This window comes from Quercus robur, chromosome 8, assembly GCF_932294415.1.
Source record: "Quercus robur chromosome 8, dhQueRobu3.1, whole genome shotgun sequence".
Classification (NCBI taxonomy): Eukaryota; Viridiplantae; Streptophyta; class Magnoliopsida; order Fagales; family Fagaceae; genus Quercus; species Quercus robur.
In genome coordinates, this window is record NC_065541.1 from 8,261,277 (window position 1) to 8,274,350 (window position 13,074).

General features: G+C 36.2%; 1 protein-coding gene and 1 long non-coding RNA gene across 2 annotated transcripts; one reads left to right on the forward strand and one right to left on the reverse strand.

Moving 5' to 3' along the window:
- Positions 1–245: 245 nt before the first annotated feature.
- On the forward strand, positions 246–3,677 carry LOC126694432 (uncharacterized). Its single transcript, XR_007645760.1, has 3 exons — positions 246–449; positions 821–1,874; positions 3,442–3,677. It is a non-coding gene; the product is annotated as an uncharacterized LOC126694432 (long non-coding RNA).
- Positions 3,678–7,423: 3,746 nt separating this feature from the next.
- LOC126695793 (receptor-like protein EIX2) lies at positions 7,424–12,013 on the reverse strand. The gene is made up of 3 exons (XM_050392607.1): positions 11,296–12,013; positions 11,003–11,175; positions 7,424–7,750 (listed from the first exon to the last, which is right to left on the reverse strand). Exons 1-3 carry the CDS (start codon positions 12,011–12,013, stop codon positions 7,424–7,426), a joined length of 1,218 nt encoding a protein of 405 aa, XP_050248564.1.
- Between the last annotated feature and the right edge of the window lie 1,061 nt (positions 12,014–13,074).

Sequence of the window (13,074 nt, forward strand, 5' to 3'; positions counted from 1 at the left end):
GTGAAATAACAAGTAAGAACTTTTACATATTCAAAAAATTGTCATTCTATTGCCACACCTCCATGTCTCTCACAAATTGTGCTGCTTCACTCAGCTGAAAAAGAAAATAGAATCAGAGGCCTTCTCTTAGTTGTTTTAAATGCTACAGCTGGGGCATCATCCTGCTTCTTTTTGTCTAAGTTAATTGGCAGGCCTTTGGTTGGTTGTGGCATTAAAATTTGAGATTCTTCCAAGCAGAGGTATATCTCTGCCTTGTCTTTTCTTTGTATTGTAAAATTAATCTATTTTCGTGTGCTATTTGATTAAGCTGAAATTTCTTGAAATCAGATAGCTAAAGGTAGAGATAAGCTGCTAAATTACATGCTCTTTATGACGATTACTCCATCATTGCCCAACCTTTTCATTAATCTTTGATTGGTCTAATTCCAGCACCCTATGTCATGTTCAGAGTAAGTCCCTCTCCCCCCACCCTTTAATTTCACAGTTATTATCTAAGTTGTCTCATGTTATACTTCTTTTCATTATTCAATTTATGAGACCTTTTTAATGTTGTGGTTGTTGTCACTTAAAAAAAATGGTTGTTGTATTGCTTCCTTTTCATACTTTTTTTTTTTTTTTTTTTTTGGTGTGGGTAGTTCTTGGTCCTTTCCAGTTGGTGTTACAGTCATAACATTGTTATAGGAATCCTTGACATGTGAGTTAGATTTTAAAGGCACATTTAAAACTGGCTAACACTTATTATTCTGATAAAGATGAACTTTATTCACTTTTAACTGCTGAGTTCGATCCTGAACTTCATGTTTCTGAATCTTTGATGTAGATGGTTCCAAGGGGAGTCACTTATCAAAGAAAAAAAAAAAAACCAAAAACAAAAAAGAGGGGGCCCTTAGAGGAGAAACTTGCTGGAAATGAAGGTGTATGGCTCTATTTGTTTCTCTCTATTTTTCCCCTAAGACTCCCTGCTCTTCTCAGACCCTCTCTACATTTGAACTCATTCTTATTTTCTATCTGTTTTGTCCCCCCACCCCAGCTGTTTGTGCTTAGAATCTTTACATCTTTTTCGGTAAGGTTTCACTTTGATTTTTCTTTTATTTTATTTTCTTTTTCAGTTTTATTAAGTGTTTGATTGAGGATAGATTTTAATGCACTCTAGGGAATTAAACTTTGGTGACAGACCTTTTTTTAACAATGCACTCTCTAGGGAATTAAACTATGTTGAGGTTAACTTCTGGATTCTCCAAATATGGAATTCCTCTTTGGACTGTTCTTGAGACCCTTGATATTGATGTGCCTAGTACTGGTGACATGGAGTGGGTTGGGCTAAATTCCTTCATCACAAATTAAATCAAAATTGACATTACAAAACCTCTAGGGCCTGTTTGGTATTATTGTTTAAACAACAATTTTGGTTGTTTAAACAACAGTACATGTATTTCCATAGCACTTTTTCACCCACGCGTAGTTCCATAATACTTAAACAATATTACTAGAAATCTCTTATCAAACGGGCCCTAATTATTAGAGCACTAGCATCAGGTAGGGTTGAGCAGGGACCTGACCCACCCGACCTGACCCGATGGGTTTTGGGCGGGTTTGAGAATATTCGGGTCAGATTTCAAGTTTGAAGATTTGATTATTTTCGGTTTCAGGTCGGGTTCAGGTTCATATAAATATACCTCTTTTGGACCCGAAATTTTTTTAGAAAAAAACCCTAAGCTCTCTCTCGGTCTCTCCGCCTCTCTCAGCTTTCTCAGCTCTCCAGCCTCGAATCACCATCACAATTTGGCGGTGCTCTTCTGCCTCTCTCACCGAGTTCTCTCAAATGGTTTCAGCAATTTGGTTTCAGCAAGATCTTTAACAGATTGGATTCTAAGGTATGATTGTTTTTACTCAAATGGGGTTGCTTCTGATTCTGTCCTGGGTTTGATTATTTATTTTATTTTATTTTTTATGAATATCCTGTCTGGGTTTAATTTTCTTGCATTTTGTGATCTGGTTTGGCGTGAATCTTACTCAAATGGGGTTGCTTATGTAATACTAGTTAAATGATCTACAAGGAAAATAGGAAATACCCAGATTAATTTTTTGGGTATTTGTTGATCTGGGTTCGTGTTTAAGTTCTTATAGATATCATGTGTAAAGCATTTCAAATAAAAAGGTTACAAAGAAATGTGTAAAGCCTTTCAAATAAAAAGGTTTTTCATTTAATAAGTCAATGAATAGGCTTAAGGGGCCAAACCTAAAAGGAGAGAATCTAGCTAAGTTCTCTAATGAAGTGAAAACGGACTTGATTTGCAAACATCATGATTATAACTCTTTGAGCAAGTTAATTATTTATGCATATACATCAATAAAAGTTATTTGTTACTCTTATTTTTGGTGAATTATGTGATTTGTTAATATATCATGACTAATACTATCTCTTGAATGTGAGATGGCTATGAAAGAGGTTGAAGTAGTTTTGTTTATTTTTAGTTGGGCTTACAGTGAATGAGTCCTTACTGTAACTAGTGGCTGTTAGGTAACTAGTCGTACTTTTTGAATTGTCAATGATGGACTAGTGGCTGTTAGGTAACTAGTAGTGCTTTTTAAATTGTCAATCATGTAATTTTCTTTATTTGATTGGATTTTCATTAGTTCCTTGCCGGTGGCATGTTGTTTCTTTACTAAAGTTTGAGTTTTGTAATGAACTTCTCAAACTAAATGATATTTATTACTTCTTGTCTAGTTGAATCTATGAATTTTATATTCGATCGTGTTTGTCTTTTATTTCTCCAATTGTATGCCTAAGAAAGTTCAAGGAAGAATGACTTTACCTTTGAACTTTAGTACTGACCGTTACATACTTGGTAAAACAAATAATTACTTTGGAGTAGGTATTTAATTTGTCATAGGGTTGGTCTTATGTAATGAATTGGGCAGGGGTTTGAGCAGATTAATTCATTTTTTGTTATAGTTAATTGGTTATAAGCTTTTAGCAAGTCAGTTAAATGCACAAATTTGACTGCCTTTGCTTGTGGAATGCATGTCTAACAAACTGCCCTGGTCCATATGAAAATTTGGAATTGAGACCTTGTTTTTATCATTGTGTTAAATTTAGAATGTGTTATTGGTCTCTGCCATGGTTGTAGAGTGCTACAACTTAATGTCTCCTTAATTACAAAAATTAATTGGACTTTCTCAATCTTCATATGACTGAAGTTTAAAAGAGTTATATTATTATTGTTGTATTCCACAAATGTTGCTATCAAAAGAAAAAACCCCTTTAAGTAGTCAATTGTAAGGACAGATTTGTGGAAGGAAGCATAAGATCATTAGGAGATGGTATTGTTACAATCTGAGTATGTGTTTAGTTATTATTATTAAGTAATGGTTCAATAGCATCAATTCTTAGTTTTAGGATGACTTGACAAGTTGTAATGAGCTGATCCCTTTCTGCAGTAATTTTGTTGATGTTGCTGATCCTGACAACACGAAGATCTCAAGTAGTGAGCATTCTAATTTGCTGAGCAAACCCTCTCTTAGTGATATCCCATTGCTAGTGCCAGGGAACCAGGAATTCTATCTAAACAGGCTTTGATCAATGTAAACTAACAAATTCCCAGTTATGGTGAGTGTTAAGATGATTTAAGTACCATCTATTTTTCATTTAAGGAATATGAACTCAGGTTGTTTTATTATTGTGTTGTTTCTTTTGAGATGCTATGTACTATATATTTCTTCCTATCTAATTGATGAATTCTAGTTGTTTTATTATTGATATTTTGAAAATATTGGATGAATTGGGTTTTCTTTGAAGATTGGAATGATGGTTTTGTTTAATTTATTTGATTTAGATTTCTTGAAGTTTGAAGGATGTTGAGTGTGTGCTATTTTGGTACTCAACAGATTGGTCATGGTGACTTGGATGTCATAAAATTGTACAAGTCTTGGTATTGATGCGAGTCAAATTGATCATAGAATGGAAAAAAAGTTAATTGCTATCAAAATGGGTACATGTATTATTATACCTTTGGCTCTGGTACATGCTGCCTCAGAGTGAAGCTGATCAAGCTGGGCACGTAGCTGTTGCTGTGTGTGTGTTTTTTTTTTTTTTTTTTTTTTTTTTTTAATATATAAATTTAAAAAAAAAAAAAAAAAAAAAAAAAAAGTCCAACCCGAGCCCCCATAAAATGACCCAAATTTTTGGTTGGGTTGGGTTTCAACTTGGCAAACCCAATTTCTATCAGGTCAGGTTGCGGTTCACATTGAATCCAACCTGACCCGACCAATATCACTCCTAGCATCAGATGTGCTAAATGCTAAAAATTAGCATCTAGCACAAAAGAAGAAAAATCATCATCATGGGATGTGTCAAATGCCATATATTTAGCATACAGAAACATTCCAACAGTAGCATCGTACGGATAAGAATGCTATTAATTTTAAAGATTTTTTTATTCAAATTTGCTCTCTCATGTGTGACGTTGGACTTGGGAACCAAAAATAAATAATAAAAATAATATTTAAATAAAGTGTTAAAAGAATAGAAGATGTGATATAGGGTGTATTGTAAAGTGAGGTGTTAAAATAAATAAATAAAATAACTTTTTGATGTGTCAAAATAGAATATGTATTATAAAGTGTTGTGTTAAAATAAATAAAATAACTTTTTGATGTGTCAAAATAGCATCTTTTTAGAACGCATGATGCTAAGAGCATCCACAATGGTTTCTCCTATCCTATCTTATTTTACCATCTCAAAAAATTATTTTATCAATTATACTGTACCATTTTACAATACTTCCAGCATCTCAACTTTTATTTTCTTATACAATACATTAAAATAATATATTTATACAATAAAATATATTTATGTCTCTCTCTCTCTCTCTCTCTCTCTCTCTCTCTCTCTCTCTCTCACACAGTTTATCAAAAAAAAAAAAAAAACCAACCTAGAAACTCATCCCAAACCCCAAGCAAACCCACAACCACGCTGATCTCGCCACCACAACAATTACCAAACAGCCACTGACCCAGTCTTCAAGCCGCCTCTACCACCACTGTTGCCATCCCCTACTTCTGTCGTCGCCTGTCGCCGTCTCTATTCATCCCAAACCCATCTATTCTCACTAACTCTTCCTCCTCATCATCATCATCACCAAAACCCACTACCAAACAAACCCAGCAAACACCGAAACCCACCATCAAACCCATTGGAACAAATCCCCCAACCCATCGGAAAAAATCACAACCACTGGACCTAAATCCAACCACCCAAACGCCACCCAAATCCGACCCAAACGCCAAAAACCCATGAACAAACCCATAGAAACCCATGAACAAACCCACACCAGAAACCCATGAACAAACTCATGACCTCCACGCCTCCACCACAGAAGCTGATCGAGCCTCCATGCTGTTGAAGAAGAGAGAGCAGGAAGTAGAGAGAGCAAAAAGAAAAAGAGAGAAAGATAATGAAAATTATGAAATAAAGAGAGAGGAGAAAGAAGAACCAAACCGATTAAAAAACAATTTTTGTTTTTACCATTGAGCTAGAATCTCACTGTAGCACAATTTTTTTTTTTTTTGGCAATAGTTACATTTTACAAGTTCTAATAGAGTGAGCATTTTGGGCCTGAATGCTAAAATACCCTTACATTTGACATTCCCCCTTTCCTTTCCGCTGTTGATGCTCTCATGCTTTCACATTGAAAAAGTTGTGTTTTGATAAAGGGAAGGCGATCTGGCATTTCAATATGAAATTCGGCATTGCAATTTGCAAACGAGCTCTTGTTTTGGAAGATTTCCAGTTGGAATAGGGACCGACGTGCATGGCTCGCAGGAAGGTATTCATTGGATACACAACAAATACTTTTATTAGTGGACCCAAAAGGCCCAATTATGGTCCAGAAAAACCCAACTAAATTCGGCCCAAATAATACAAGTCTTGGAAGAAGAGGGCTAAGAAGATTTTGGACTCTGTTAAGAATATAAAGTGTGAAAAAGACTGAATAGTCTGTATATTGATATATGTAAAATAATGTACAATAGAGAGCCTTATATAGGCTAGATATGTGTGCAGTACAAGTAAAAGGAGTAAACTACAAGTACAGTATACTGGGCTAAGCCCAATGGGCTAAACTAGTCTAAGCTATACACTAACATCCCCCCTCAAACTCGAGGTGGCAAGGAGGAAGCCAACTGGAGTTTGGATATAAGATCTCGAAGACGACCAGGCGGGTGAGTCTTGGTAAAGATATCAGCAGGCTGGTCAGCAGAGGAGATGGAGAATAACTGGAGATTTCCTTTCTTAAGATGCTGGCGAGTGATGTGGCAGTCGATCTCAATATGCTTAGTGCGTTTATGGAAGACATCATTATGAGCAATGTAGATAGCACTACGATTGTCACAATAAAGAGGAGTGGCAGTGGGCTGTGGAGCATCCATGTCAGCCAAGAGCCAGCGAAGCCAAACAAGCTCACAAGTGGTGTCGGCAAGAGCACGATACTCAGCCTCAGTACTAGAACGGGAAACCACATCCTGCTTCTTGCTGCGCCACGAGACCAGAGAAGTACCTAACAGGAAACAGAAACCTGTGATAGAGCATCGATCAGTCGGATCACCTGCCCAGTCAGCATCTGAATAAGCATGAAGCTCGAGAGAAGATCGAGAGGAGTAATGCAGACCATGATAAAGTGTGCCTTTGACATATCAGAGAATCCGAAGAACAGCAGCATAGTGGACAGAACGAGGTGCATCCATGAACTTACTAACCATACCCACGGCATGTGAAATATCTGGACGAGTAACAATGAGATAGATCAAACTGCCAACCAACTGACGATAGCGAGTAGCATCGGATATAGGTTCACCGTCCAAGGGTGTGAGCTTTGCATTGTATTCCAAAGGAGTGGAAACAGTCTTGTTATCAGTGACACCGGCTTTGGAGAGAAGATCAGAAGCATATTTAGCCTGGGAAAGATAGTATCCATCAGAGGATGAGGTAACCTCAAGCCCAAGAAAATAGCTGAGAGTGCCCAAATCTTTCATCTCAAAATGCTGACTAAGGAAGTCCTGAAGAGAGCGGATACCTGCAGAATCATCTCCAGTAATAATCATATCATCAACATAAAGAAGAATAAGAGTGATACCAGCAGAGGATCTTCGAACAAAAAGAGCAGTGTCATGAGGACTCGAAGTGAAACCCTGCTGAGCAACAACTGAGCTAAACTTTTCAAACCAAGCTCGAGGAGCCTGCTTGAGGCCATAAAGAGCACGGCGAAGGCGGCAAACTTGATTGCCTGAGTGTGGATAGCCAGGGGGTGGTTGCATGTACACTTCTTCATGGAGGTCTCCATTGAGGAAAGCATTCTTCACATCCATTTGATAAAGAGGCCAATGGCGAACAGCAGCCACAGCAATGAGACATCTAGGGGAGATGTTAGTGTATGGCGCGTGAGTGAGCGTGGCGGCACGTGGCGGTGCGTGGAGCGCGTGCTCGTGAGGCAGAAACTTCAGGCGGCGCGTGGAGGCGCGTGTGAAGTTTTTTCTGGCCGTTCTTGGTTGGGTTTTGCTCGGGATTGTCTGTTCTGTCACTCAATGCCTTTGCTTTGACAGTTGGATGAGCAGAACAATGAAATCCGAGATTTGCTGGGACTGTGGGCGTGACGGCGGTGACTCGCTTCTGACAGTGGCTACTGGATGAAGGCGAGGGCAGCGAAAGAACGCCGGAGATGTCCACAGGAACCAGAAAGTCAGAGGATTGGCTCTGATACCATGTTAAGAATATAAAGTGTGAAAAAGACTGAATAGTCTGTATATTGATATATGTAAAATAATGTACAATAGAGAGCCTTATATAGGCTAGATATGTGTGCAGTACAAGTAAAAGGAGTAAACTACAAGTACAGTATACTGGGCTAAGCCCAATGGGCTAAACTAGTCTAAGCTATACACTAACAGACTCAAAACTAGTGGGCTTCTTGGGAGAGACTTCAACAATGCAGAATAGAAAGGAGGATCCTTGAACAACACACCCAGAAAGTTCTTCCAAACACAGTAAACTGATGTCACCATGAAACTGTTAAGCTTAAACTGTATGTCTTGAGCTTGAGAACCCACAAACTTGAGTTCGTTAGCGTCACACTTCACAGCTTAGTGAACCATGCAGATCCTAAGGTCGTGTTTTTTTAGAGTGTAAATTATGATCAAAGGCGGAGCCTAGGGGGTCCAGGAGGGCAATTGCCCCTTTGGCCCACTCAAAAAATATCCTTAGTTATTATAGCTAATACTTACGAAATATAATTGCCTACTTTTTGTTTTTGGGTTTATTAATTGCCACTCTATTTATTTGATCTTGAAACAGAGCATAACTTCTAAACGAACTATTGAGGAACCTTAAGTCCTCCACTAACATGTCTTACACTGAATTTTTTAGTTTGTCCCCACCATATTATAATTTGAACCTTTTATGGATCCACATTAACCAAAATAATAGAAATTTACATATATTACACTTAGTATTTATCTAACAACTAATAGTTTCATTCATAACTTGAGTTTTGGCTCTAAAAAAAATTAAAAAATAGATCACTCATGAGAAATATCTCAATAGATAAATACAATATTATGAATGAGTTTTTTTTTTTTTTGGGTAGAGTTTTGTCTTTGTATAATTACATTAAATATCACTTAATATCATATATTATATATATTCACATAATGTGTGTAAGTGTGTGCATCATATATAAATTTTGCCCTCTCTCAACTCAAATCCTGATTCCGCCACTGATTATGATTACAGCCACATAGATGTGCTATTACAGGATTTAGGAGCAAATAGGGTGGGTCAAGTAGGCTTGAGTGATGGGACTAGCCCCGTTGATTACAACCACATAGCTGTTGGGATTTACTCCCACAGTCTGTGTGTACATAAATTTATTAAGGAAAATATTTACGTCCACTAATTTATATAAATATTTATAATTGATGTGAAAATGTACTTATTTTTAAAATATGAAAAAAAAATTCACATTTAAAGTATTAAAGTGAATGTGAAAAAATGGATATAAACAAGTGGCCAATTTATAAAAACCGAAGCAATTGATAGAATGAAAATAATCCAAGCAAACCCCCAAAAAAAATATCACACAAAAACACCAAATTTAAGTGAAAAAGGTAACCCTCCAATGTAGGGAAAAACCTTGATGCAAATTCAACAAGCCTACTGTAATAAAATAAAGATTATAATACTCAAGTTTATGCTTAAATTTTATTTAAAAATTCTCACAACCGAAAAGGAATATTTCATTTCTTTGAATTTTTTAAGCATTTCGGAGCTCTAATTTCGAAAAGGTAGGTATCTAATACTAAAACCAATATTAGACTTCCCATTGTTTCAAATTTCTCCTCTCATGACAAAAAGCCACTCACCATCTCTATCACACTAATGCCACCACAAGAATGAACAAACACACCACACCACACTTGCGCCACCATGTGCCTGACCAAACACACTACACTAGTCGCCACACTACCATCTAATCATCAATGTGTCATTCTTTCCCCAATTAATAGCGTCATGCACAAAGATCACCATCCAAATCATCAGCCAAACAAGAACCAAAAAATAAAATTCACAAACACACAAATAATGATGTCTTACTAAAGTCCTCGTAATGTTTTACTCAAAAAAAAAAAAAAAAAAAAAACAAAACAAAACAAAACAAAAAACAAAAAAACAAAAAACAAAACAAAAACAAACAAAAAAGTCCTCCTAATATTATTTTATTTTATTTTTTCGTTACTGATTTACTCACTCATTTCACTTTCCTGTACTCCTCAAACACAAAAATTCAAAAGCAAACCAGTAGCATAGGAGTACTAACCTCACTCTATTTGTAACTTATGAGATATATTCTTATACAATTTCCCTTACTAGTCGTCGAGATAAAACTTGACTGAAGCATGTATGGTCTCTTACGGTGTTGTTTCGATTACAGGATATTACAGTTTTTAGGACACCAGAACGTGTCATTAAGCCATTTGCTCCATGTAAAGTGAGTTCTCGGTGGTTCCTTTTATTTATTTATTTATTTTTCTCTCTCATTTTTACTCACTCTCTTTCCCTATTTCTCTTTCATTTTCTTTTTTATTCAACCCTGTTTTCAACCTTTGGCTATAACTAAATTGAAATATCTCAGAAGATTGGACATCTCTAAGTCTAACGATCATTTTACTAGCATCATGTCGCATTTCATGCAAGAACTCAAGCCTCTAAAATCTAAATACCTATTACTTGAAATCAAGTGCATTACACTTTTAGAGAACCCGCATAGTGAGTCTTATGCCAGCCCAGAAATTAAGTAGCAAAGACTTATGCTGGCAATGGATGGTGGTACTGGTATGCAAGCTGAGGAAACTCGATACTTCGGGTTCTTGGCATTAGATTCTATGTTGTTCACATACATGTTGGGACAAAAGGCTGCAAATTTGGCCAAAGAGAGGGAAATTCTGAAGAACTTTAGGACTCTGCTCTAGAAACACCTCTAGCCATAGCTAGCTAGAGATCAGTCAAGCCAGTTGAAAGACACTCGGAGCTTAATTATGTTGTATATTAGTTTTAAACGATCAATGGCTTGCTTGTTGGAACCATATAAAATTTGATTTTACAACCTATACGGATTAAAATGATAGCTCGGACTGTCGTTAACGTTCATATGAAGAAACATCATATTCCCACATGTCAATGGAATGGATATAGATAACAATATTATTATTAACCAGCTCAAAGATCATTTAGAACATAGAAACATTGATTGACAACATTGAATGACATTCACACTAAATATTAAGAATCTTAACAAAATTTACATAACTGCCAAGTTTTTGCCATGACACCCCTAAGCTTGTACTCCATGCGATCCAAGAATTGAGAGTACAAAATTCTCCATTGCTTATTTAAAAGTAAAGGACCCCATAAAACCCAAAAACCAACAACAAATCCAAGTGTCATGCTCACGTAGAACCAATCCACTTTAAGACCACCTGTTTCTTCGCCACCTTTGTTTTCAATGTTGGGGTTTACATCATTTAAAGTACAATTATCAATAAGTGGAGGTCCACAAAGTTCGTTTCCAATAAAACTAGAAGCATTAAGGCTTTGAAGCTGAGTGCTTGAAGGAATTTTGCCAACTAATTTGTTGTTTGACAAATTCAACTATCTCAAAAATGTCAAACTAGACAAACTTGGAGGAATTTCACCTAAAAGTTGGTTTACAGAAAAATCAATAGATTTCCGTGATCTCATAATACCTATACTCTCAGGAATCCTTCCAATAAAGATATTAAATGACAAATTCAATGACTGTAATCCTTGGAGACTAGTCACTTCATTAGGGATCTCTCCAGAGAAATTGTTCTTTGAAAGATCTATACTTTTTACTAGCCCAAGAATGGTGCCATACTCAACAACTCGCCCCTTCATCACAAGCAATGCACTTTCAAATTGCTCATGTTCTGCATATCCTATTGAGAAGCCATATGAATAAATAGCATGTTTTGAATTGTTAGTTGTAGTCATGGCACTGAAATTCGTAACACATATAGGTATGCCTCCAAATAGCTTATTATGTGAAAGGTCCAAGATTTGGAGTGAAGTCAGAGCACAAACTTCTTTTGGCATAAGACCATATAAATTATTTGAGCGAAGGCTGAGAATCATCGATTTTGAAAGTTGTCCTATCCATGAAGGTATGCTTCCAACAAATTCATTTTCACCAATATCAATGGTTACCGGCTTTTTACAATTTTTCAAAGAGGATGGTAATTTTCCAGAGAATTTGTTGTCATATAGGTGTAAATACCTAAGATCAATCAAAGATCCAATGGATGCTGGAATACTACCAGTGAAATTATTGTTTCCTAAATTTAAGGCCGACAATCTTTGCCACATCATCCAACAATCAGCTATTTCCCCTGATAAAAGATTTTTTTCTAGATCTAGAAATTCCATTTGTTTGGAAACATTCATCTTGTAACACAAAAAGTGAGATATAGATCCAAACAATAAATTGTTTGAAAGATCTAATATGTTCACTTTTGAGGATATAAAAGGTAACGGACCTCTGTAGCGATTTGAACTCATATCAATCATTGCACCAGAAGGAAAAAAAAAAAAAAAAAAAAAAATCTAAATATTTAAGACCTCTCCATACATCTGATTGAGAGACAAATTTAGGTATTTGAATTGAGAAGACATGTTCCAAAACAAAGGAGGAACTACATTTGAAACATTGGTGTTGGATATATCCAAATACTAAAGACACTTTTGAGAATAAAGCCATGATGGAAATTTTGGCCCTAAACTCCATGATCTTAGTCCTAACTGGTATAGTTGAAAAGGAGGGATCCAATTATGACTTCTAAAGTAAGTCAATTTTCCAATTGATTTTGAGATGCATGAAGTTCTGTTAATCTTGTTAAATTGGCAAAATGAACTTCGGATACAACACCATTGAACTTATTTGAAGCAATATATAGGGACTCTAATTTGGAGAGTTGTCCAAGACTTTGAGGGAGAGTTCCATTAAAATGATTAGTCGCAAGGTCCAAGATTCTCAAAGGTGAAAGATTTCCTATAGCCTCTGGAATTTGACCCAAAACTGATGTACTCCCCAACGAAAGCTCAACCAGATTTATAAATTGCCCAATTAGCTCATTAGTCAAATGACTAGAAAGGTGTGCTTCAGTCAAGTCTAGGATCTCTAGTCCATTTGAAACACATCTTGATAAACTTTCTAAGAGTTTAGAAATCTCTTGACTCAATTTGTTGTATGACAAATCAATTTCCTTTAAGTTGCAGAGATTTCCCTACGATCTTGGTATCTTTCCTCCAAGTTCATTGAATGACAAGCTTATGCCAATGGCAGATGTTAGGTTTTCAATGGTACTTGAGATTGTACCTTGCATATTATTGGAGTCAAGGTTCAAAAACTCAAGGCGATTAAAACTATACAACCAATTGGGAATTGAAGAATTAAAAATGTTGCCAGATAGATCAAGGTGTACAAGAGAAGTCATGTTTTGGAGACC